This window comes from Chlorocebus sabaeus, chromosome 13 (genome assembly GCF_047675955.1).
Source record: "Chlorocebus sabaeus isolate Y175 chromosome 13, mChlSab1.0.hap1, whole genome shotgun sequence".
Lineage (NCBI taxonomy): Eukaryota > Metazoa > Chordata > Mammalia > Primates > Cercopithecidae > Chlorocebus > Chlorocebus sabaeus.
This window is the reverse complement of record NC_132916.1, coordinates 33,715,173-33,742,274: the sequence shown is the minus strand read 5'-3', so window position 1 is coordinate 33,742,274 and position 27,102 is coordinate 33,715,173. Positions and strand designations below refer to the sequence as shown.

At 41.0% G+C, this 27,102-nt stretch overlaps 1 protein-coding gene and 1 long non-coding RNA gene across 2 annotated transcripts in view; one reads left to right on the top strand and one right to left on the bottom strand.

The window, feature by feature from the left end:
* AK9 (adenylate kinase 9) overlaps positions 1-22,421 on the top strand; it is a 177,384-nt gene extending 154,963 nt beyond the window's left edge. The window contains exons 32-41 of the mRNA XM_038001024.2: positions 726-939; positions 5,733-5,934; positions 8,315-8,461; positions 8,569-8,789; positions 16,137-16,333; positions 17,387-17,556; positions 17,789-17,887; positions 19,847-19,949; positions 21,193-21,307; positions 21,759-22,421. Of these exons, the coding sequence (XP_037856952.2) occupies positions 726-939; positions 5,733-5,934; positions 8,315-8,461; positions 8,569-8,789; positions 16,137-16,333; positions 17,387-17,556; positions 17,789-17,887; positions 19,847-19,949; positions 21,193-21,307; positions 21,759-21,961 (1,671 nt within the window). The 3' untranslated portion in view covers positions 21,962-22,421. The remainder of the gene's footprint in view (positions 1-725; positions 940-5,732; positions 5,935-8,314; positions 8,462-8,568; positions 8,790-16,136; positions 16,334-17,386; positions 17,557-17,788; positions 17,888-19,846; positions 19,950-21,192; positions 21,308-21,758) is intronic.
* Positions 7,098-27,102, bottom strand: part of LOC119625215 (uncharacterized) — a 25,188-nt gene continuing 5,183 nt past the window's right edge. Inside the window, exons 2-3 of the long non-coding RNA XR_005241315.2 lie at positions 20,723-20,826; positions 7,098-8,438 (exon numbers count right to left, since the gene is read on the bottom strand). This is a non-coding gene — a long non-coding RNA (uncharacterized lncRNA). The remainder of the gene's footprint in view (positions 8,439-20,722; positions 20,827-27,102) is intronic.

Here is a 27,102-nt window from a genome sequence, read left to right as displayed (position 1 = left end):
ATTAGTCATCTCTGGCTGCCATAACAAAATGCCACTTGGTAGCTTAAACAACAGAAATTATTTTCTCACAGTTCTAAAGGCTAAAAGTTCAAGATCAAGGTACCAGCAGAGTTGGTTTTTCTGACAAGGCAAGACCTCTCTCCTTAACTTGCAGTTGGCCGCCTTCTAACTGTGTCCTCACGTGGTCTTTTCTGTGTGCCCACCCCGGTGTAAGGACACCAGTCCCACCAGATTCAGGTTCCATCCTTCTGACCTCATTTAACCTTAATTACCTCCTTTCTTAAAGGCCCTGTCTTCAAATACCGTCACTTTGGGTGCTAGGGCCTCAAACAGAAATTGAGGAGGTAAGGGAGAAACAATTCAATCCATAACATCACCTTAGGAATGGACCTCTTTGTGAGGATAAATTGGCCTGTGAATAAATGCAAACCTCTTAGGCTCTTTGACAGAAACATTCAGTATACACTAAGCACACTATAAAGGAAGTAGAAGGACTATAATTGTCATAAACTGAAGGCCAATTAAGAACTATTACATTGATTACATACGGCTGTAAAATAATGTGTACTTTTCCACAGTTATTTAATATTAATTGTTGATTATAATTAGTTTTCCTATTCTGTAAGGAAATTTTTTTCTTATGAATTGTTTTTTTCAAATGTATTTCAGGGAAGTGCTGTATAAATTCAAACTAACTTTCAAATTCAACTGTGTATATGTTGCAGCTAAGTGAAGGAGAGACAATCAAGCCAGTTGAAAATGCAGAGAATCCAATTTATCCTGTAATCCATCGTCAGTATATTTATTTTTTATCTAGTAAAGAAACAAGAGAAAAATTTATGAAGAACCCAATCAAATATATCCGCCAACCCAAACCTAAGCCTACTGTGCCCATTAGGATTATAATTGTGGGGCCTCCAAAATCTGGGAAAACTACAGGTGAGCGTATGTTTGCCTTTGTTTCCCTCAAGCATAAAAGAATCTGCTTGTTAACTATAACAGGTCCATTACCTGATGCACATGGCAGGTCAATTCACCAGGACACTGGGCTGCAGCAGAAAAAGACATTTAATCGTAGGGTGGCTGAGTGAGGAGACAGGAGGAAATCTCAGATCTGTCTCCCTGAGGAATTTGGGGCTAGGGTTTTTAAGAGTTTTGGAGTGGGCTGAATTGAAGTGCAAAAATCATTGATTGGTTGAAGAATGCAGGTTGAAGTCATGGGACAGGGAGATGAAGAAACTGAATTCTCCTGCTGATTCGGTTCCTCTGTGGGGGTCTTTAAACCTCCTGTTGGTGTCAGCTATTCTGCTGACATTTAGGTTCTGCTTAAGGAATTCCTTAACAAAAGCCTTATTAATCTAACATCGGAGATCCTATCTATCTTAAACAAAAAGCCTTATGAGTTGAACGTCAGAAATCCTGTTTATAGGAATGATGGGGGTGCCAGTGGTCAGTAACTACGCTATGTGACTTTCAGTTATAAGTAAGTAGGTCAAAGCTGCAGCCTGATTCAGGCTTATTATAACTATATTTCTGTCCAGAATTCTTGTTAATCCTGTGAGAATGACTTCACCCTGAAAACTAGTGCCACTTTTCAGAAAACCAACTATCAAGATTGACTCAAAACAAGATAGAAAACCTAAATAGACCAATAACCATCGAAGAGAAGGCATTCGAAAATATAACCCAACTCTGAAATGGCCCAGGATCAAATTGTTTTAGACAAAAATTATAGCAAATTTTAAAAGAATTAAAAACTCAAGAGATAATGCCTGTATTTTTATAAGCTCTCCCATAGCAAGGAGAAAGAGTAAGTTTCCCAGCTTATTTTTATTTTCTTTTTTATTAAGGAATATGGTTCATACAGCCAAAAAGGCATATAGGATACAAATCCATTTTTTAATTAACATAACCCTAATATCAAAACCTAACCAAGACAATGCAAGAAATTACAAACTAATATTCATAATTATAGCCAAATATCCTAAGTATATAAAGTATATGAAAATATTTTATAAATATAATCTACTATACTAGGCACAGTGGCTCATGCCTGTAATCCCAGCACTTTGGGAGGCCAAGGTGGGAGGATTACTTGAGCCCAGGAGTTCAGGACCAGCCTGGGTAACATAGTGAGACCTCATCTCTTCAAAAAAATTAAAGCATTAGCTGGGCATGGTGGCACATGCCTGTAGTCCCAACTATTTAGGAGACTGAGGTGGGAGGACCACTTGAGCCCAGGAAATTGAGGCTACCGTGAGCCATGATCATGCCACTGTACTCCACCCTAGGCAACAGAGTGAGAGCCTGTCTCAAAACAAGTAATAATAATAAATAATTTTCTTAATCATTGCTGGAAAGGCAATTGATAAACTGTATTCCTGTAATGTTTTGTGTAACTTTGGACTTTAGGGCAAATAGTCCAAAACTTGGTTGGTTGTAGTATTTCAACATGACATGATAACAAAAAGAACAGTGGGTGGTTACAATCAGAACAGAATGGAAAGGGCAGATATAGGATACATTTCCAAGGAAAACAGTAAGTCTTAAAGATTGACCGAATAGAGAACTCTTTGTTCTCTTTTTTAGAGAGAGAAGGGAGTTTTATGTTCCAGCTCTTCAGATGAAAAGTTTATTTTGGCTTTATAAAGTTCTTAACATGACAAAAGAGTCTATAATTGTTACAGGAAAGGGGTCCAGAACCAGACCCCAAGAGAAAGTTCTTGGATCTCGCGTAAGAAAGAAAGGCGAGTCCATAGAGTACAGTGAAAGCAAGTTTATTAGGAAAGTGAAGGAATGGCTGCTCCATAGACAGAGCAGCCCCAAGGGTTGCTGGTTGCCCATTTTTATGGTTATTTCTTGATGATGTGCTAAACAAGGGGTGGATTATTCATGTCTCCCCATTTTAGACCACATAGGGTAACTTCCTGACGTTGTCATGGCATTTGTAAACTGTCATGGCACTGGTGAGAGTGTGGCAGTGAGGACAACCAGAGGTCACTCTCATTGCCATCTTGGTTTTGGTGGGTTTTAGCCAGCTTCATTACTGCAATCTGTTTTATCAGCAAGGTCTTTATGACCTGTATCTTGTGCTGACCTTCTGTCTCATCCTGTGACTTAGAATGCCTTAACTGTCTGGGAATGCAGCCCAGTATGTCTCAGCCTTATTTACCCAGCCCCTACTCAAGATGGAGTTGCTCTGGTTTGCATGCCTCTGACATAATCATATCCTAAATGTTCACAAAGATAATGATGTTTTCCAAAGACAGCAGAACATTGACATGCAAAATAAGATCCCACATCCAGAGCACAAAGTGAAAATGTAGATTACCTGATATCTCATTTTTTTGTTGAAATGGTGGTTGATTTTTAAACAAGGTGTCAAATTTTAGGAGCTTAATTATTGTTAGAACTTTAAAAAGTATATATCTCGTTCCAGCATTTGTGCAAAGCTGAAGTTACATGCTCTGTGGCTGTCACAGGAACTTCCTTATTGGATGGTCCTGATGGTGGTCCCCAGTCAATCACCATCCTCATGGGATGAGTAGGGTTGTCAGTATCCTCCACCCACTGCTATTTCCACACAGTGCTCAGGCAAGGAATATACACATAACAGAGCACACCCACGTTTACTAGCTACTAGAATCCATTTATCTATCTATTGTCTCACTCAGGAGAAGCCAGTGTGAGTCTTCCTTCAGCCAATGGCAACATCTATGTAACCTTGGACAAATGAGTTCCCCTCATCTGTAAAATCGAAATTTCAATATCAATTCCACCCACCTGATGAAATAGTTAAAAATATCAAATAAAGTCATGGAAGAAAAGTTCCTCATAGGCTGTAAGTCACTATTGAAATGTCAAGTGTGCCATTATACATTTTAAAAATTATTTCCTAGAGTATTAACTGAGATCTAACTGTATAGGTTATGCAATGCTGATTGCATCATTGAGTCCATAAATGGACAGAAAGGAGAATGATACAATTCAGTGAAACAGGAGTGTTATATTGTTATTTGGGGCATACTACCAGATATTAAGAGTACATATAAGATGACTTGCAAAGCTCTCAAAAATTTTGCTACCTCATGCAGAAGAAAGAAAACCCTTAAAATTAGTTTGTTAAAGAAAAAAAAAAAAAAAGCAGATTTGGCCCATTAACCAGATATATCAGCCACAGACCTGAAGTACTGTTAATGACTAACCTTTGACAGTTATTAGTTCCATAAAATATGGCAATTTTAATTTTTGAAATTTCATTGAGAAATGTGAAAATTAGCTTGCTGTTGATATAATCAGCCAGAGTCTAAAACTAAGGTGAACTGATAAATTCGTGAAATGAAATAAATTTAGAGTTTTGTTTTTCACTATCTGTTGGGTACTACTGTTCTGGTATCTTTGGGTTGGATCTTTTCTGGCTTCAAACCTCTGTGGCTGCAGCAGCTTTACCCAAATTCTTGTCCTGCATCCAGGAAGAATGAGGTGGGCAGACAACTGAACAGTGAAAAAGACAAATGTGAATTGAGTATTACAGCAGCTCAGAGGAGACCCACAGTGGGTGGCTCCTCTGTGCAGGCAGGTCATCTGTCCAGTGTTCAGTTCTCAGCAGAGAGGAGGCCCTGGAGAGGGTAACTCTTCTCTGCTCCTGGTTGTCCTGATGTCTGCTGCTCTCAGCAGAGAGGAGGCCCTGGAGAGGGTGGCTCCTATCTGCTGGCAGGTCATTCTGCAGCTTTCAGCAGAGAGGGTAGCTCCTCTCTGCAACTGGTTGTTCTGTCATCTCCAGCTATCAGCAAAGAGGATACTCCTCTCTGCAGTTGGTCATCCTGTCCTCTCCAGCTATCAACAGAGAGGGTACTCCACTGTCAGCAGAGAGGGTACTTCTCTCTGCAGCTGGTCATCCTGTCATCTCTCTGCCCTCTTCGTCCTCTGGTCATCCTCTCCCTGCTCTGGCTGAGCCCAGGGCTTTTATGGGCCTCAGAGGGGAGGAAGAGCCTGCTGATTGGTCCATGGGTGGCCCTGGGTAGGCCCAGAAGAGGCACCTGGGGCCTTACTGGGGACCCACCCCCTTCTGCCTAGAAATCAATCTGCCACCCACTGCTATTTATGGCCCCTGGGCTTGGCCCCAACCCCTGCTCAGAGATGGGAGTAGGGCCAGGAGCAGAGAGAGGCCAGACAGTGGGAGCAGACACCACTGAGCCTGCAGGGGTTGGGGAGGTTCCCAGGCCCCTGAGGATGCAGGCTGCAGAGATGCAGAGATGCCTGGGTCCTGCACCTGGGAGAACCCCCCAAGCTGCACCCAGGGAGCTCCCATCCTGCCAACTCAGAAGGGGCAGGGTTCTGGCTTGTCCATGGCTTCTGCCTGCTCCCTGGAGCAGGAGGCCTAGAGTTGCAGCTGTGGGTCAGGCGGCTGCAGTTGCACCCAAGAGGGCAGATCTTACCTGCTCCTGGCTGCCTCCAAGAGCACAGGGAGGCTCAGACCCACAGCAGCAGTTTAAGTGTCTGTAGCCATGCCCAGGAGGATGGGGCTCCTGCCTGCATCTGCAGCATGGTTTGGGCAGCTGTAGCCAGCGTGATGGCAGCAGCCACTGCCATCACTATGTTTGCTACTTGGGAGACGGGATCATTAGAAGCCCAAACCTGAGCATTATGCAATATACCCATGTAACAAAACTGCACATGTTCCCCTTGAATCTAAATCACTTAATTTAATATAAAAGTTTTATGTTTTTCAGTTGCCAAAAAATTTACAAGCGAATATGGGTTAAAGCATTTATCAATAGGAGGAGTTTTGCGTTATGTACTAAACACTTACCCGGAAACAGAGCTGGCACTTATGTTAAATTGGCATCTTCATAAAGGAATGACAGCACCTGATGAACTGGCTATTCAAGCCTTAGAACTTTCTCTGATGGAAAGTGTGTGCGGTACTGCAGGGTAAGTGAATAGGGTGAGAGGATGGGACAGAGGGAATTAAATCTTTCAAGAAACTGCTGGTTCATGATTTAAAACACTTACATAGGGCTTACAGCTCTTGTAAAAGGGTGTGATCTACTTCTCTCAAACTCTGGACACCTATATGGTTACATATTTGAATTTTCTGTCAAGCAAAAACTTGGCTTGAAAATTCACATGCCAGATTAGCAGGCAGGCCCCTTCACTCTCTCCAGCAACCCCTGAGTGGTCCAAAAGGCTTCAGACTTAAACAAAGGAGGCTGATGTGACTTCTACACTCCAGGAGTTCTTCTCACTGCCCCATGAAGTGATAGAGAAGTGGCCCTCCCCTGTCCCCCAGGTGCTGGTCCAGTGGAGATGGTCTATGTCTGGCCCAGCATTCTGCACAGGTAGCAGTGCCTCTCCCTTAACACCACATTTGGACAAGAAAGCTATGCACTTGAGCTGTCGCTCCCATTTACACTTCTCACCTTTGCTCCTCCAGCATAGCCACGGGCCATACCCAGTAGTAAAAGCCCTCCCCATGAAACCTGAGGCCCTGGTCTTGAGCACAGTTCACTGACCTAGAAGCCCCCTAATTTACTCAAGGTTTTCTATTAGGAGCCTCCTTGCCTTTCCTTATCTGTGACCCATAATTAAGTCCTTGAATAGTTCTCGTGAGTTCATTTATTGGGGAGCAGCTTCTGGTTTGTCAGATTTTATCCCCAGAAAAGGCCCCAGGTCTTACCCAAATTGAATTATCTCCTCCCTGGTGTTCAGCTTTGCATAAGAAGGACCTCAGTGAGGCAATCATGGTTGAGTCAAAAAGATTTCATTCCACCTTAATACCAGGACAATGACTGCTCATTCACCCAGAATTTCCCTAATCCTGAGGGCCACTCAAGTGACTCTTCACAGAACAAGTAAGTTGAGCTACTCTTGATTAAAAAAACAACAATGGCACCCTCATACATTCTCTATGAGGCCAGCCTAGCCAACAATCCCCTCTGCTGTAGAATTGTAGGCCAGTGCCTAGAGACTCAGCTGTTATTTAAAAAAAAAGCTTCAGTTGAATTAAATTTAAAGGAGTTTAATTAAGCAATGAACAATTCACAAATTGGGCAGCCCCCAGAATCACAGCAGATTCATAGAGACTCCAGCGCAGCCACATGGTAGAAGAAGATTTATAGACAAAAAATGGAAATGATGTACCGAAATTGGCAGTGAGATACAGAAACAGCTGGATTGGTTACAGGTTGGTGTTTGCCTTATTTGAACACAGTTTAAACACTTAGCAATCTATGAGTGGTTGAAGTATGGCCACTAGGATTGCCCAGGACTCAGTTATTGTTATAGGCACATACTCCTAAGTTAGGTTTTCAATCTTGTCTGACTATTCAGCTAGGTCACAGTTCATCCACAATAACTCAAATACAGAAGTGTGGCCATATTTAGTTTGCTTTAACAGCTGGAAAGCACTGAGGCAGGGCATCCTGTGGCTTAGGCCAAACCAAGCTCCCTGATGACCACCTGAAGCCAGCATGCCCAGCTTGCTCCCACCTCACAGGGAGTTTCCTGACCTTGGGGGCTAGATACTATAACCAGCCTTTTTTTCCCCTCCTCTCAGTTTGTTAGTGACAATCTCATTATCTCAATTTATCGAACTAGTTTAAATTCTCCTAGCCATTTCTGCTCAGAGGCATGCATCATGGGTCCTGATGGAATGATTCCCACCCAAATATTATAGGGCCACTCTCACCAACTCTCCCCCAGCTGCACTCCCAGGCTTCTCACAGAGCATTTACTGCAAAAAGCAAGCTTAGAGCACACTTTTTTTTTCCATATTGGCTTAGTCTCTTACTAAAATACTACTTCTTGGGCATCTAATATGTACCAGGTCCTACTCTAGTTGCTTTACATACCTGGTCTCCAATCTTTAAAACAACTCTAAGAGTTAAATATCATTTCCTCTCAGAAAGTTCAAACCAGATTTTAAATCTAAAGTTATCTGTCTGTAAAGCTATACTCTTTCATGTTTCGATTAATAGCACAATTGAACACAATGTTCAAGGTACTGTGGGAGTTCTCTCTCAAATTCTGCCAAAATCTATCTCCAGCATGCTGAGTGTAGAAATTCAGAGCTCTTTCCTACGCCCACCTTCTGAACTCTGTTTGGATGTGTCCTGCCCACCTCATGGCTCTTGGCCTGACTGAGATTAAAGATGCAGAGATGAAGAGGGCAAAGTGTGAAGAAAATAAATTGAGTTACATAAGGAAAAGCATGGGGCTACTCCTAAAGAGACAGACTGGTTCCAGAAGACAGAAAGGAAGTACGAGAGAAAAAGAAATGTGGAATTTTAATTTTCATGTTTTTCCTTGTTAGTGTTGTCATCGATGGATATCCTGTAACTAAACATCAAATGAACCTCTTGGAAGCCAGGTCAATCATTCCCATGGTCATCTTTGAATTGAGTGTGCCTTCCAAGGAGATTTTCAAAAGATTGCTCCTGGAAAAAGAAAATGAACAAAGGTAACGTGCATGATGAAGACAACAAAAAAGGAATAAACTTTAATCATACAGGCGGAAAAGATATGTTTTGAACAGCTTTCTCCATTCCTTCTCTGTTTCTCTATTAGATTGCCTTATCCATTGCACAATAGCACACAAATTATAGCTGTCAATAATGTAAAGTATCGCAAAAATATTGGTGAGATTAGGCAATACTATCAAGAACAGCATCAGAACTGGTATGTGATTGATGGATTTCACAGCAAGTGGTGGGTATGGAATGAAGTCATTAAGAATGTTCAAATGGTGAATAAATATATGCAGACATACCTGGAAAGAATAAAAGCAGGTAAGAAAGCACTTTTTAAGGTAGAATAAAATATTAATTTAAAGTGTAAACATGCCTGACTCATGTTACTGTAATTCATTCCATTTGAACATGAGTCAGGCATGACTTAATCAGTATTTTATATATATAGTTATTATTCAATTATTGTGATGCTATGGTCTGAATATTTGTATCACTCAAAATTCATATGCTGAAACCGAATCCCCAGTGTAATAGTATTAAGAGGTGGGACCTTTAGGAAGTGGTTAGATCATGAGGGCTTGCCCTCATGAATGGGATTAGTGCCCTTATAGAAGAGGCTCGAGGGAGCCAGGTTGCCCCTTTTACCACATGAGAATACAGCGAGAGCACCATCTATGAGGAACAGTGCCTCACCAGATACCAGATTTCCTGGTACCTTGATTCTGGACTTCCCAGTGTCAAAAACTGTGAGCAATAAATCTCCGTTGTTTATTAATTACTCAGTCTGTAGCATTTGGTTATAGCAGCCAAAATAGACTACGACATGTGGGCATGTTCGTCCTAATAAATGACTGCCGCTACCCAAGCTATCAATATTGAATGTCTCTGTGAATCTAGGACATAAAAATAATGCATGATCTCTCACTGAAAGGGTATATAGTGTTTGGAATAGTAAGAAGCTATTTTTCAGAATGTGTGGAGTAGTTATATGGGTCCATGATTGCAGAGTGACACCTGGCAAAATTTGATTTAGGAATCTAGAATTAAAATTATTTTTACTATTTACACCCATTATAGTATGATGTAAATGTTGAGTCCATAAAAAAAAAACTGAACTTGCTCATTAAAATGTCTTTTAATCTATATTAGGAATTCACAGAAGCACATGTTTGATTATATATTCTCATTAAATAGTTTCTTGACTGTTCTCTGAAAATACACAAAATACAAGGAAAGTTATCAACATCTAATACCTCTAAAAAGAGTGATGACTACAAAGATGTGATCTGTAGGGGTCTCACAGATATCTGTTTCATGATTTTGTTTAACTTCAGAAACTACAGAGAAGGTATGATGAGGTTTATGGGAGCAATGTGACTAACAGAATCCTGTACAAAGAAAAATGCAGTGAGGATTCCAATAATAACTGCATCACTGTATCTTGATTTGCTTCATCATGTGGGCATAACCAGTATCTCTGGTTCCTGTTTGTTTACAAATCTGTTTTCACCTACAGATCATAAGGCATGAAGATAAAAGTGCAAGGGAAGGGAGAATTGAGTTTTTAGAAATATCTCAATAAGCTCTGGATGGGATGGCACTGGAAAACACTCCACAGCAGACTTTGAAGTGAAAGCTGTGCCTCATTCATCTTTCTGTTACTCTATTTCACCCTCCCTGTCTTAGACTGGGTTCCCTAGAAACAGACTCAAGATGAAAAGTCACGTGCAGAAGTTTTACCAGAAAGTACTTTCAGGAGTAGAGTTGCCAGATTTAGCAACTAAAAATACAGGACACCCAGTTTTTTTTTCTTGAAGGAGTCTCACTCTGTCACCCAGGCTGGAGTGCAGTGGTGTGATCTCTGCTCACTGCAACCTCCCCTTCCTGGGTTTGAGCAATTCTCGTGCCTCAGCCTCCTGAGTAGCTAGGACTACAGGTGTGCGCCACCACGCCTGGCTAATTTTTTGTATTTTAGTAGAGACAGGGTTTCACCATGTTAACCAGGCTGGTCTCAAACTCCTGACCTTGGGTGATACACCCCCCTCTGCCTCCCAAAGTGCTAGGATTGCAGGTGTGAGCCACCATGCCCAACTGACACCCAGTTAAATTTAAATTTCAGATAAACAATAATTATTTAATGTAAGTATATCACAAATAATTGCATAGGGTATACTTATACTAAAAACTATTAATATTCATTGCTTATCTGAAATTCAAACTTAACCAGACATTCTTTAATTTTATTTTTTGTTTTTTTGAGAGAGGAGCTTGCTCTCTTCCCCAGGCTGGGGTGCAGTGGTACAATCATAGCTCACTGCAGCCTTGATCTGCTAGTCTCAAAGGATCCTCCTGCCTCAGCCTCTCCAGTAGCTAGGACTACAGGTGCATACCACCATGCCCAGCTAATTTTTTTAATGTTTTTATAGAGTTTGGAGGGGGCATTCTTACTTTGTTTCCCAGGCTGGTATCAAACTCCTGGCTTCAAACAATCCTCCCACCTCAGCCTCCCACAGCACTGAGTTTATAGGCGTGAGCCACAGCACCCAGCAGTGTCCTTTATTTTATCCAGCAACTCTAATCAGGAGATACACCTGTGGACAAGTCAGGATGGTCAAATTCGGTAGAGGGAGAAACTAACCTGCAGTGTGGTGGGAGCAGAAGCCCTCAGTAGATCCTGGGGAAACACTGGTTCTGGGAGGGACCTTCAAAATGTCCCCAGAGTAGGGGGAGGGTCCAGGCTTTGTATCCTCTCCACCCTCGCATCAGCCTGTCATTGACCACAGGCCACCCCGGCGGGGGGAGTATAACTTGTGTAAGCTGTGATAGAAGGGCAATTTCCAGTCCAGCTGTGAGCCATCAGCGCCAGGGTGTCCAGCAGCTGCAGGGTGGGTGTGTCAGCCCTGGAGACGGAACTGAGGATCCACTACATGATTCCAGTGCCTGCCTCTGCCACACATAGTTTCATCTCAGTGAAATCTGTCCTGTTCTCTTCTGCTTCAGCGTCCCCCTGATAATCTAGCTTGTACTTGATTGTTTGAATTTAGTTTTGATTTTTTTTCATGCTCTGTTTCCTTTGTATACTGTTCAAATGATCCTCCCCTATCAGGAGGCCAATATTTACCCTGATCAGTGAGACGGTGCAAGGCTGGGGCTAGAGGATTAAAGAGATTCCTCCTGCCACGTTCCGGAAGAGGGTACATAGACGTTGCCAGATGTCATCAAGAATATCCCAATAATTAGAAAAAGAGACATCTGGGTGTCTTTTGAGACTTGAAGTCACATGATTCTAAATTACCCTGTCACTAAACCTGTCAGGATTGGTAAGGTTCAGTACATCTGAGCTAAAGAGCAACCTAGGAATAGATAGTATTATAATACTATAGCACCATGTAGTATGATATAATAATACTTTGTATTTTAATACTATATACCTTAATAATACTATGTATTATTGTACTATAGTACTACATGTTATAGTACCACTATAGTATCATAATAGTGTAATATTCTTTGTAGAAAATCAATATTGGGACTTCTTAGCCTTTTCATCTGTATAATAAGCAACAGATAGAATAGTGTATTTGTTATCTATTGTTGTGTAACAAATTAGTCCAAAATTTAGCAACTGCAAATCACACACACACACACACATACACACACACAGAGTTCCTGTGGGTCAGAAATCTGGACAGTTAGCTGGGTAATCTCTCACAAAGCTACAGTGAAGGTGTCAGCCAAGACTATGGTATTTCCTGAAGGCTCAACTGGGAAAGGGCCCACTGCCATGCTCACTCGTGTGATGTCAGTAACATTCCGTTCCTTGATTGTTACTGGACTGAGGACCTAAGTTCCTTGCTGGCTGCTATTGGCCAGAGGCCACCCTCAGTTCCTTGCCACGTGAACCTCTCCAACATGGCAGCTTTCTTTATCAAGTGAACAACCTGAAAGGGCAAGAAAGAGTGTCCATCTTTTGTAATTGTTTTACTTAGGGCTGCTAAAACAAACTGCCACCAACTGGGTGGCTTAAACAACAAAAATGTATTGTCTTACAGTATTGGTGGCTAGAAGTCCAAAATCAAGGTGTTGACAGGGCCATGCTCTGCCTGAAGGTTCTAGGGGAGGATCTATTCCATGCCTTTCTGTTAATTTCCAGTGTTGCCAGAAATCCTCAGCATTCCTGAGGTTGTGGACGCATCACTCCAGTCTCTGCCTCTGTCATCACATGGCATTCTCCGTGTGTGTGTCTTTGTGTCTTCACACATCACTCTCCTTTCCATATCTGTCTGTCTGTGTGTATTTCTCTGACCCTATTTCCGAATAAAGTCATATTCATAGGTACTGGGGGTACTTCACCATATCTTTTTGGGAAACATAATTCAGGCCATAATGGTAAACTAATCTTGGAAGTGACAGCCCCTCACTTTTGCCATATTCTGTTTATTAGAAGCAAGTTACTCAGTCCAGCCCACACATGGGGGAGGAGATTACACAAAGGCATGAACACCACAAGGCAGGGATCAAGAATACCACTGGAGTCACGTCAGATCAGCCCACCCTGTGGCTTCCAGTGATACACATGACATGATGATACGGTGAAGGAATTCACAGTCAGATTTATGTTCAGATTAATCAGGCAATTGGGAATGTTAAGTGACAATAATTTTATGTGGTAAGGTTCAAAGTCATTAATGCTCTCCTAGAAAGCCCCTCTGTTAACTCTGTGAAACAGGCGCAAAGACATTCAGGAGATCCCACCCAGCTGGCTCTCAGCTCTTCAGAGAAGACCAGAACCTAACAATATGGTCAGGATTCATTCATGGCTGGTATCCTTTCTTCTGGGACTCAGAAGTTGAGTTGGGGATTCTAAGTGACCTCTGTTGACTCTGATGAGTCTTAGATGTTACCATTTGGAAAATACTGGCACTTTATCAGTTTATGTCCTGAAGACCTTGTTGGGAATAGTGCTGATACCACACTGATGATTCTTTGCTTTTTTTTTTTTCCCCCGAGACAGAGTTTTGCCCTTGTTACCCAGACTGGAGTGCAATGGCGCGACCTCGGCTCACGGCGACCTCCACCTCCCAGGTTCAGGCGATTCTCCTGCCTCAGCCTCCCAAATAGTTGGGATTACAGGCATGCACCACCACACCCAGCTAACTTTTGTATTTTTAGTACAGATGGGGTTTCTCCATGTTGGTCAGGCTGGTCTCCTGACCTCTTGATCCACCCACCTTGGCCTCCCAAAGTGCTGGGATTACAGGTGTGAGCCACCACACCTGGCCAGATTCTGCTTTCAAGAGATGAATGAAGGATGAGAGTCAATAAGCAATGGTTTTAAATGCCTGCCTTATTGAAGGAGGGCTGTGATGCTTAAAGAAATGCCAGTTAATAAAGATCCCTTCATTTTGTGTATGTTACTTCCCCCTCCCTGACTCCCTGTTTAAAAGCAGAATTGTGGAGAGATTGCATAATGGAAACCTCTTTGGGCATGGTTTCCCAACCATCTCCTTTTCAGGATTACATGTGACCTTTTGAAGAAGTGAAAATGGTAGTTGGTATCAGGGGACATCATCTCCTGGACCCCCACACCCTCTTCCCCAGTACAGGCAGGCAGATCAGTGAGGCAATCATGTGACATGATACCTCTGGCCTGCGATTCCAAAATCCAAAAACCTCTAAAAATATCAAGTTTAGTTATAAATCATTTGAGGGTAAAACTTGACATGAGCTGACATATGGCTATTTGCAGTCTTTTTATGAAACCCAGTAAGTGGGGAAGGGTCATCCTATTTGGTTGGAGAAATTTCATCTTATCGATTACAGGGTGCTTCTCCAGACTCTGTGAGGGTGTGATGCATTTCTTTTCTTTCATTTTGTTTGTTTGTTTGTTTGATTGAAACAGTCTCACTCTGTTGCCCAGGCTGGAGTGCAGTGGCTTACTGCAGCCTCCACCTCCCAAGCTCAAGTGATCCTCCCACTTCAGCCTCTCAAGTAGCTAGGACTACAGGCATGTGCCACCACACTGGGCTAATTTTTGTATTTTTTGTAGAGACAGGGTCTCACCGTGTTGCCCAAGCTGGTCTTGAACTCCTGGGCTCAAGCGATCTACCCACCTCAGCCTCCCAAAGTGCTGCAATTACAAGCGTGAGCCACTGCACCTGGCTGAGTGCAATGTATTTCTAAAATCTAAAATATTCTGAATTATCCAACATATCTGGCCCCAAGGGTCTTAGATAAGGGATTATAGTTCTGTAATAGTACATTTCAAATGAGATCATTTCTATCCTAACAAACAAAAAAGCAAACTATGATTTATGCTTCATAATTTTAGGGTTAATTTAGGACCTTCCTGGGCATAATCTTTAAAAAAGGTAAAACTTTTGCTTGGTAAAAGGACAACTAACAAAATATACTGGCTATAATAAGTCCAATCATTATAACTAAAATGTATTTAAAAAGTAATTTTGTTTTCTATAACATCTCATATTGCTTTGAAGTCCCCATTCAGTGGAGTATTAGAGAGAAAACTCTTTTTTTTATGTGTATACTTACATTTTTGTTCTGGGTAAGCATAGAGAGAAAACTCTTAATCTTGTTCATTACAGGAACTTGGGCACTTTTTAAAAATCTACCCTTTAGAATAAAGCCAATCACTTTTGGATAAATGTTTGTTTTCCTCCTCTTGGGTGGGATCTGGGCACAGGGAGAACTTTGTGTGAGTAACATCATGTCAACAAAGTATTTGCACTTCCTAAAATGTGGCCCATAGGTTTTTTTAAATGTAGCAGGTTTGTAAATGTGCGGGTATACACATGTATAAATTGTGTGTGTGTGTGTGTGTGTGTATGATATATATAGTCTATAATAGCTAGGAACTAAAACAGCCAAAACATTCATCAATAGATAAATGGTTAAGTAAACTACTTGTGTGTTTACACAGTGGAATACTATGCATCTATTAAAAAGAACTAGGTGAATTGGCCAGGCACAGTGGCTCACACCTGTAATCCCAACACTTTGGGAGGCCGAGGTGGGTGGATCACCTGAGGCCAGGAATTTGAGACCAACCTGGCCAGCATGGCGAAACCCCGTCTCTACTAAAAGTACAAAAAAATTAGCCAGCCGTGATGGGTACACATCTGTAATCTTTGCTACTTGGGAGGCTGAGGCACAAGAATCACTTGAACCTGGGAGGCAGAGGTTGCAGTGAACTGAGATTGTGCCACGCCACTGCACTCCAGCCTGGGTGACAGAGCGAGACTCCATCTCCAAAAAAAAAAAAAAAAAAAAAAAAAAAAATTAGGTAAATTGTATAAGCTTATATGAAAAGAGGTCAAAGACCATAACTGACTGATAAAAGCAAGTTGCAGAATAATGTTTATAGTATAGTTGCACAAGCATACTATATGCAAAAAATATATATGTGAATATGTAGAAAAAAGACTGAAAAAAGATACAAATCCAACAGTGATGATTACCTCTCACGTTAAGTATTGGATTGAAACGACGGAGATATGAATAGTAACTTTTACTTTTTACTCTATTGTTTGGAATTTTATAATGTGTATGTATAGTGCTGTGTAATTAAAATTATTTTAATTTCAAAAATCATTGTGTTTTCTATGAAAAATATATACATAATAATAGTTAATATGTTAATAATAGGAAAAGCTGCCTGCATTGACAAGTTATGTATCACACCTCAAGAGCTGCTTTCTCGCCTGGGAGAGTTTGGACAGTTCTGCCCTGTCAGCCTGGCAGAATCCCAGGAATTATTTGATTGCTCTGCAACTGACTCCTTGGAATTTGCAGCAGAGTTCAGGGGGCACTACTATAAAATGAGTTCTCAGGAAAAACTGAATGTAAGTTTGTTCCTAACTCCAAATATTTACTAAGGAAAGAAAATGTCTTATCTTGGAATTCATCAATAGGAAGGGATAGGCACCCAGAAACTTGGTACCAGGAGCCCCATTACTGGAACCTGTGACTCTGGGACCAGTGAAGCAACTCAGTGGTGAGTTCCAAAACTGCATCCCAGGACATAATCTGAAACATTGCAGGAGTCCAATGTTGGCCTGGGCCAGCCTAATGGTTAGGGAGAGCCAACCGTGAGCCCCATCAATGGAAGAGATGCTGAACATCAAGGGCTCAGCCCACAGGTGATCCAGGGGATTCAGGGCCCAGGGTTGCCGAAGGGAATCAGAGTCAGTAGAAATGAAGCAAGAGCTGACGTATGTCTCCTGCACCTTAAATTTTTTTCTATCACTAGAACTCTTTATATACCTTATATTTCTGCTTAATGGAACAGAATATAGATTTTGTCTCATAATGTCCACAATTTGATGATTTTAAGAGATTAGTAGTTGAAAACAAAAAAATAAAATCAGATGCCTCTGAACGTTTTATTTCCTTGGAGAATTAGAATTGTTGTTCCCTTTATTATGAGGTATTTATTCCTGCTTACTTAAATGGTAATCATAGGATTTTTAAAACTGGAAGTGACATTAAAGGCCATGTGTCTGGTCCACCCCCTCCATTTTACAGAGCAATACCTGAAGCTGGAGAAGTTAACTCACCTGCCAAATGCACCCAACCGGTTAATTACACAGCGGGACAGAAAGACGGGGCTGGCAGGGGCCTGCTCTCTCCAGTGCCTGTCGTGTAGTAGGAGCGCAACAAGTGTTTTTTGTAGGAATGAATGAATGATTGACTGAGATGAGGATAAATCTTGGATGTGATCACTTGGGAGTATTCCTGTAAGGAGCGTCCGGTCAGAGGAGAGGTTATTACAGTTTGAGGAACGGCAGAATGCTGCTACTGAAAATGGGGAGGGTGCAGGAGAGCCTCGGTGGCCTTCTGATTGGCATAGCATTTCTGGTTTAAATCGTCTTGCTACTGGAATTCTTTTTTAATAGAAATTCTTGGAGAACCCAGAATTGTACGTGCCTCCCTTAGCACCTCATCCACTCCCACCTGCTGACATGATCCCCAAAAGGCTGACGCTGTCAGAGCTGAAGAGTCGATTCCCTAAGTGTGCAGAGCTCCAGGGCTACTGTCCAGTGACCTATCAGGATGGAAACCAAAGGCAAGTCCTGGCCTTCATGGAAGTATAGAATGATATTGCTATGCCGAAGAAGTGGTTCATGTAACAGTCTTAACATTTTGGTCAAAAGGTCGCTATTGTTTAACTGGAAAAATATTCTATTTCTTCTTTGAGCTACATAGGTAGAAAAATAAAATACTTTTGACATTTTATTTACACAAGACTGCATATTAATTATACAATAGAGGTTTGGTTTTGTTTTTTGGTCTTCCAGATATGAAGCTCTAGTACCTGGTAGCATTAACTATGCTTTAGAATATCGTAATCGTATATATATTTGTGAGAATAAAGAAAAACTCCAGAAATTTTTGAGGTGAGACCATTAAATCACAAATATTTACTGAAAACCTGTGTTGCATGCAACATGCTGGGAACTGGGGAAAGGAGTGTGTGTGTGTGTGTGTGTGTGTGTGTGTGTGTGAACAAGCACTGGTCCCTGCCATCCCAAAGCTGTCCAGGGTAAGATGGACTTTGAGTGCCTGATAACAACAGAATGTGATGGACTTCAGGGTGGGGAAATGCCTGGACTTCTGAGAAAGTGTAGCCCAAAGGTCTAGCTGAATTGTGTGTGGGTATAAGGTCAGGATAAGGAGTGGGAATTGGCTAGATGACGGGAAAGAGGGACATGTTCCAAACAGAGGGACCTACAACAAACCTGGCCTAGGGTACTCCTGAACTGCAAGAACTTTAGCACAGCTGGATGCGATGTGGAGAAGGGGCTGAGCGAAGGCAAGGCTGGAGGTGGAGGGCAGGGCCAGAGTGTGGAAGGTCAAGTAAGACCACCATCAAGTGTTTGCGGTTTCATGGACTCATACTGTGTAAACAGTTTGTGTCCTCATAGTGATCCTGAGGGCAATCAGCACAATGACTGATTGTAAGTGAGGTCAGTGTTAGAATCAAATTTACTCTGGAGTCAGACCACTACTAAAGTGTAGACCATGGGTGATGAGGCTGCCAGAGTGATCTTGTCTGAGATACGATGGCACGTTTGAGCTCATCCATAGTTATGTGGGGAAGGCAGCAGGCTTGGGACCACGCCCTGAGAAACACCAATGCATGAATGTCGGAAGAGCTTACAACGGAAACTGAGAAAGAAGAACCATAGAGACATGAAAGGAGAGCTAGGATGAGGAGGGTTGAGGGAGGCGGAGGGGAGGGATGGCATAGCAACAGGTTTAAATGCTTCTCAGAGGTCAAGCAAGACAAGGGCTGAAAAGTGTTTGAGATTTAGGGTATAACAGGTCATTGGTAATCTTGCCAAGAACGGTTTTGTCAAGTGACGCAAGAGGACATTACTACAGAGCTCCAAGGAGCAGAGCTGAGGAAACTTGAGCTCTTGCCTGTAGTGCAGAGGCTACAAACACACACAGATGCCTACAGCAGCCAGGAGGCGAGGGACCTAAGGCAAGCAGGCTGGGTGTGAAGACGCAGGAGTCAGGGGCCCTGCTGCAAACTGGACTGCACATGGCCGGCTGAAGGGACCAGCAGCTGCCCATCTACTGCTGGAAGAAGCTGGAAACCATTACTGCTGTTTAAATTGTTCACATTCCTAAACATCCATATTTGATTCAAATTTAAAAATAAAATAAATGTGGATCAAATCCCATCTATAGATACAATTTATGTGGTAGCTTGCAATCTCTAGTGAAGCCACTGTTTGAAGAAGTTTAATTATAAAAAGAGAAGAGATGTTTGTTTCTGGAAAGCATATAGGATTTAAGGAGTAAAGGTGGTTTTTTTTTTTTTTTTAATGGGAAATTATGAAGATGTTTAAATGCATATGCACTGGAAGGACCAAATAAAGAAGGAAGTAGCAGAGATGCCAGGGCAGGGAGCAAGCGGGTGCTGTAGTAAGATGCCTGGAGGGAGGGAGCGGTGGGACCAAGGGGCCTGGTCTAGATGGGAGGCACCTCCACCATGGGAAGAGAACATGTAGGTGGCTCTGTTGTGATGGGCTGAGGAAGTCCCATCCGGATGGCTTCTCTGAGTACAGCATGGCATCTGCTTGGGGGTGAGGGGGCATTTGGGAGAGTCAGAAGTTTGAGGAAAATAAAGTTTTATATAATTGCTATGAAAAATGAGAAAACTGAGACTAGGTGAGTAGGGCTGGGTACCCAGTTGAATGAGTGGCTGTGCACTTCCAGGAGCCCCAGCCTTCCCAGTGCAGAAAAACAAGTAGTGAACTTTATCTTCTAATAATCTCTTGTCTATTCCTATCTATACACACTGAGTATAACTGTGAGCATCCATCTAATGAACTTTGTGTTCTTAGGTCGCCACTGAAATACTGGGAACAGAAGCTTCCACACAAGCTTCCCCCGTTAAGGGAACCGATACTTCTTACTAGTCTTCCTTTGCCTGGATATCTGGAACAGGTTCTTTTACTTAATTTTCTGTTATATATGTTAGAAGAATGCAATGATTTCTTCTTTTTAACACTAATTTTCATTTTGGGAACAATAAAATTCAAGGCAGAGTTTTCTGATTTTAAGCTGCAAATTCACTCAGCCTATTTTGTTTGTGTGTAGTGGTTAAATAAAATGTGTGAAAATCCCCTGGTTCCATAGCTAATTCCAAAATATCTGCACCAAAGTGAAAAGAAAAGTAGAGCATCACAAAATTGTTTCCATTTGAATTAGATATGTAGTTTGGTTCTTACATTTGCATTTCAGTGTCTGTGAAACTTTTCATAATTTGAAATGTGCAGATTCAGTCCGTGAGAGGGTCATTCACTCACTACTCGAAAGAGTGGAGTTATAGTGACACAACCAAACCAAAAAGCCCATATTTTGCCCCACATCCAGATAAAGTCAGTTTTATTTACTATTATTTATTTATTCTATTTAAGGTATATTTTATGTATCCAAGTATAACTTTTTAAGAATGGCGAAACTTAGCAGCAGCCAACAACTATCTTTAGTATTTTATTTATTTTTACTATTTTTAAAGCTTTTTTAAAAAAAATTCTACAAAATAAATGCTTAGGGCACAATTTCAAACCTTTGTCAGCAAGTCTTAACCACTCTGATTTTTTCAACTTGCCTATAAGGTTAGCCTTCAGTCTGGTTTAACATCAAAATGCCAGATGAGACCCACCCAGAGGGGAGTATTCTCATGAAGGTCAAATTTTATCAGGAGGGCCTCTTACCTTCCTCTGGGCTCTGGAATCTTCCCAGCACTGACTGCTGTGGTCTCTGGAATTCCTTGTCAGGTGGCCAAGGGTCCTCTGAGTGGGAGGCAGTCTGGCCATTTCTGAGAATGGAAGCAGATACGGGCCAAGATAACGCAAAGCCTAGGGTCCCCTTCTTTCGTCTCTTAACTTTTTGTTATAAAAAATATCAAACATATAAAAATAGAGAGACTTGTGTAATGAAGCCCATACTCCTATCCATCACCCAGCTGACACTGAGTCAGTTTGTAATTTTCATTTTTCCTAATCAAATGTATTTTGTATTTCTTTCCTGTTGGCTAACTGGTCATTTAACCATATTTATAAGCCCCATCCCTACTCCAGGGGACTATTTGAGGCAAAGAAATATTTGCCTCTTTATCTATTGGCACTAAGAAAAGAAACCAAACTCAAGTATACACAAAATTTCAATTGTTCCCTCCCTGCAGGGTATAGCAACTTCCCTAATTAAAGCAATGAATGCAGCTGGATGCTTAAAGCCCAAGTTCCCCTTCTTAAGTATAAGGAGATCTGCACTGCTATATATAGCACTTCATCTCAAAGGTATGTCTTTTTTAATGATTTACTACTCAGAACGAATTTAACATTAATGGTAGTATAAATGATGAATAGGATTGTTAAACTGAGTTGCCTGCTTGGTGAGGGGGAGGGGGGGAGAGAGAGAGAGAGAGAGAAAGAGAGAGAGAGAGAGTGTGTGTTAGTAGCAAATACAATACAGGCCAAATATTTTAAATAAAATATCAAAGTTAAAATTCTATTTTCAAAGTAGGGACTAGGAGTAATACAGTCAGCCGTCAATAATCCATGCCATAAAGAAGGGTGAATAGAGGCAATTATGACCTAAAACAGAATAATCTCCAGATTTTATTTGGGATTTGGATATCTTCTCAACCATAACTATGTAACTAACTCAATCACACATCCAGGTCTCTTTCTCTTTCATTTAATGACTCACTAGCAGAAATTATTCACAATTCTGTGAAATTTTCTACAGCATTTAATCCCAAAGGTTCTGAATATACAAGAAAAAAGTATAAGAAGAAGATGGAGCAGTTTATGGAGAGTTGTGAGCTCATAACATACCTGGGTGCCAAGATGACCAGAAAATACAAGGAACCACAGTTCAGAGCCATTGACTTTGATCATAAGTTAAAGACCTTTCTCTCTCTCAGAAATATAGACCCAATTAATGGGTAGTTTACTTAGGTGATAGCAGCCTGAATCTCAAGAGTTATCTGAAAGTGATAGAGGGAAACTGAGAGAAGTAGATTGAAAATCTGGACCTCTTGGAAGTACTTTTGCCTCCTGAGCAATGTACCACGGCTGCCAGACTTCAGATGAACTCAAAGGTCTGCCAGCCAGGAAGGAGCACTCTTATGGAAACATAAGTTTTAATACAATTTTAAAATGTATTGCTCCTTGCCTGAACTTTGATGCTTTAACAAAATAAGCATTCTATTTATAATTGCATATAGAAAATTTAAGTAACTTATTTAATAAATGTATTATTTTCCTTTTTAACATTTTCAGTAGAAAAGTCAGTCTCTGTTAAAATTACTCATTAAATGTTAGAAAGCTTTAAGAAACACAATTAACATTCTTATAAAGGAAACCAAAATATGGGTTATACATTTTACATAAGAAATTGTTTGTGAACTTTGTGAACATAAGATACTATCATTTTCCCAATAAAATAAATGGATTTTGCAACAACTGACTGGCTGCCTCTTTTCTTTTTCTTAAGTATTCATTGAAGTAAGCTTCATACCTTATTTTATAATTAGAAATTACCTGGAATTTTAAGAAGGATGAAATCTAGAGTCATTATATGACTTAGTATATGCTAGAGGAAAACTTACTAAATTGAATTTAATGAGATTTTTAAAATAAGAACAATTTTCAGCAGCAATATAAAAAGTTCTGGAATATGAAACAGCAAGATTGACTCATAAGAAATAAAGCATATGACCATTAACTGTGTAACCCTGGGTAAATTTCTCTGAGCCTTCATAATCTCTACAATAGATGGTTTAGTTCTTCGATTCCTATAAATTCAATAATGTTAATTAAAAACTAGAAGCCTTTTTATATATGTTTTGCATTACATATTTCATAATAAAATGATTTTTAAACAAAAACTGGAAGCCTATTTTCAAAGTTAGGATAAACCTCAAAAGCCTTTACTTTTTCAGGAGACTGGGAGTTGCCAATAGCTACCAAGTTTTGCTGGCAACTTAAGCCCCATTTTTGTTCCCTGCTCATTTCTTTTTTCTTTTCTTTTTTTTTTTTTTTTTTTTGAGACGGAGTCTCGCTCTGTCGCCCAGGCTGGAGTGCAGTGGCCAGATCTCAGCTCACTGCAAGCTCCGCCTCCCGGGTTTACGCCATTCTCCTGCTTCATCCTCCCGAGAAGCTGGGACTACAGGCGCCCACCACCTCACCTGGCTAGTTTTTTGTATTTTTTAGTAGAGACGGGGTTTCACCATGTTAGCCAGGATGGTCTCGATCTCCTGACCTCGTGATCCGCCCGTCTCGGCCTCCCAAAGTGCTGGGATTACAGGCTTGAGCCACCGCGCCCGGCCCCCTGCTCATTTCTTAATGCCTGTAATTTACCATCTTACCATCACTGACTGCAATCTACTGGCTTTTTCATTGTTGACAAGATATAAATATTCTCAGGTCTCTTCAGCCTATGGGTATGATGAGTTTGCTTTAGCAACTCATTGCTTCAGTGCCCCTGCCTTTACAAAGGGCAGCAGTCCCTGCGGAATACGGCCAAGTGTTTCTTGGGGTCTCCAGGGAGTGTCCCGTGTGCTCCAGAGAAAGTCCACACCCACTGCACGTCTCCTGGGGATGAAGTTCTCTAGTATGGCTTCGCCCTGAGAACTCTACGAGCCCAAGGATGCTGTCTTCTGAGCTCTAACATCTCATACATCATTGTTCTGGAGCTGCTGAATTCTGCACAAAACTAGGGCAAATGCTCTTTATCTTCTTAGTGGGAAGAAACTCAGTCCCTGAGCTGGGCCACCAACCAAAAGCCACGTGATTCTCCCTTTTCACCTCTCTCTCCATAGACTATCTTCCTCTGACTAAATATATAAAACAGAGTATAGCAAGTAAGAGCAGTGGGGAAGGAGTGAGGAGTCAAATTTCCTACAGTAGCTTCTAGTGCTGGACACCCCGGGTCCCTACCATTCACATGCAACTACAGTTAGCTACATTTGGGCCCTGATTTAGAATAACTACTGACACGGCTACTATTTCCCCGCTGTTTTCTGTGTGGCCAGAGAGAGCGTGCTAGTGGCTTTTCATGCATTATCTCATTATTACACATGAGAAGAGCTTCCTACCCAAGATCACATAAGTACTATCCAGATTCAGACCCTGATCTGCCTAACTACAGAGCCTTGCTCTTACCCTTACCACTTCCTATACTGTAAGCACATCTTGGAAGCCACCATCACAGTGTCAGTGTTCTTAAGTAGTGTCAGTAGTGTCCTTCATGTGTGTCTGTGTGAGTGTACTTTAGAGTACAAAAAAAAAAACAAAACGGGAGACCCTTGGGAAAGTCGTCTTGTTGGAGCCTGAGAACCACTCCTCCTCCAGGCCCACTACATACGTGCACTCACACCCGCCTATCATGTTTGCTTTCCTTCTCAGGGGAGCAAGCTGTGTTTTCCAGGTCAAGGGGTCTGTGTCCCCAACAAGGGAGAACAACATTTCTGCAATAAGAAGAACATGTATCCTTTTAAAGCCTCTTATTGAGATTCTGCTTTTGTTTAGAAATTATGCTTGCATATTATTATAAATAATCCATTAACTAGCATCCCAAATATGATGAAAGAATATTCTGAATAGGTGTCCTTCCCTGTGTGAAACATTAACAGAGTGGGTGGCCAGGCCACGGCGCTCACTGAGGCTCACAGAGACTCCTTTTTACCCACCCCCATCCTCCAGCTGCTGCTCCAATCCTGGCTGCTTCAGGAAGAGGCTGAGGCAGTGCAGCTTTGAGGGCAAGGGAAACCCCAACCAGCCTATGCCTCTCCATGGCTTGTCTAGATGTCATTTTCACAGCAACAATAACTTCACCCAGGAAGGAGAAGCAGTCTCCATTTGACAGATCCTAAGTCAAACAATAAATGAAATGTGGAAAAGTAAGAAAAGGATTTTGGAGTAAGAAAAGGATTTCCTTTTTTTTTTTTTTTTTTTTTTTTTTAACAGTTACACTCAGATCCACACTGAGTAGATATGCTATATTTGACCATTCCTATTGCTGGACTGTGTACTGTTGTACTATATTTTAAAATGCTATGTTGAGGTTGGGCACAGTGGCTCACGCTTGTAATCCCAGCACTTTGGGAGGCTAAGGTGGGGGGATGGCTTGAGCTCAGGAGTTTAAGATCAGCCTGGGCAACATAGTGAAACTGTCTCTACAAAAATTTTAAAAATAAATTAATACAATACTGTGTTGAATCTTTCCCTCTTATATTTAGTATTATTAGCCTGATATACATTCTGAGAAATAAAATTCCTGGGTTATAAGGCATGAATATTCTTAAATGGATACTCACAATTCATATTACCAAGCGACTTTCCAAAATAGTTGTAGCAATTTATACTGCTTCCAGGAGCGCCCAAGAGCACCAGTTTTAATACTTCTTTACAATCATTTGGCAGTATCTTCACATTTTTTTTCTTTAATGAGTGAAAAGCAGAACCTTTTTGCTTTAATCTGAACTAATAGTGAGATTGAACATTATTGCATATGTTGGTCACCAGTTCCATTTTCTCTTTTGTGAATTATTTTATCACATTCTTTGCCCTCTAACTTATGGGGCATTTAACAGTTATTCTGCATGGGTTCTTTATGTAATATATACGGCAACCTTTGGTAGTAAATATATTCCATTTTTTAAGTACTAATGTAAAACCTGTTCATCATTCCTTTCTGATTTTTCTTTTTTTTTTTTCTTTGAGATGGAACCTCGCTTTGTCACCCAGAGTGCAGTGGCGTGGCATGTTCTCAGCTCACTGCAACCTCTGCCTCCCAGATTCAAGCAATTCTCTTCCCTCAGCCTCCCAAGTAGCTGGGATTACAGGCACCCGCCACCATACCTGGCTAATTTTTGCATTTTTAGTAGAGATGGGATTTCACCATGTTGGCCAGGCTGATTTTTAATAGTCTACTAAGCTCTGGAAATTCTTCAGTCTCTAGAAATGGAACATTCCATTCTGTTTTCTTCTACTTACTTGTGTTTTTAAAAATATATATTTAATTCTTTAAGCCCTCTAGAATTTATTTCAGGATATGGTGTGTACTGTGGTTTTAAATTCTTCAAAACTCAAAGTACAGTAATAAATACTATAGGTTTTAAACATTTTCAATTTTATATGTTTTTCATTTTATTTGCAATTCATTTGATAATCTGTTGAATTCAGGTCATTCATTAAAATTTCACAAATTCAGTGGTGAAGGGGAGGAAGTTCAAGAACAGGATATGAATGAGAGATACATGAATGCCTTTGTCTAGTGATTTTTTTGTTTTATCTTTTCTTTTCCTTTTTTTTTTTTTTTTTGGTTCTTGCTTTTACAAATGAAGATCTGGGTTAAAGCATATCAAGCTACAAAGCCTGAGAGCCCTTAGCTATGGGTGGTTCTGGCAAGAATTATCAGAGGGAGTGACATCTGAATTAAATGGACTTTTAAAAATCAAAGCAGGTAAAAATTTAAAAAAAAAGTCAAATTTGAGATTATAACCAGGGAGTGAAAGACATTCCAAGAATTAATTTGTGAGCACATGTATTCACCAAACCTGTGAGAGGCATGTTGAAGACTGCTTAGCATATGCAAGCGTGTGTATATTTACAAGAATTCTACCAGTCTTTATACAGTAGGAGATTAAAATATAAGCAGAAACACATCCTGCCCTTGTGTAGTACAGGACACATGGGATCTGGAAATTGGAGCACTACTGGATTAGTGCTATAAAATCCCTCTAAAGATACACTATTGGCACTGAACATTGACAATTATCCTTCTGTTCTTCTCAAATCCCTTTAAGTCATAATGAGCCTTGGACTACAGTTCCTTCCAGCCACAGTTATCAACCAACCATCCCAGGCTACACAAATATTTTTGATGCCCTTCATGATGACAAAGGACTTCCACTAACTTTTAATTGCCAGATGATCATGACCTTCTCCTTCCTCCAATCTGCCAGGTTCTCCATTGGCTCAATACACCTGGAAGCCAGCTGGCACAGGGCTTTGATGATGAAATCTGAGTCCCTGTAGCCTCCCAGGGCCAAAAAAAAAAAAAAAACCAAACAAAAAAACCACCA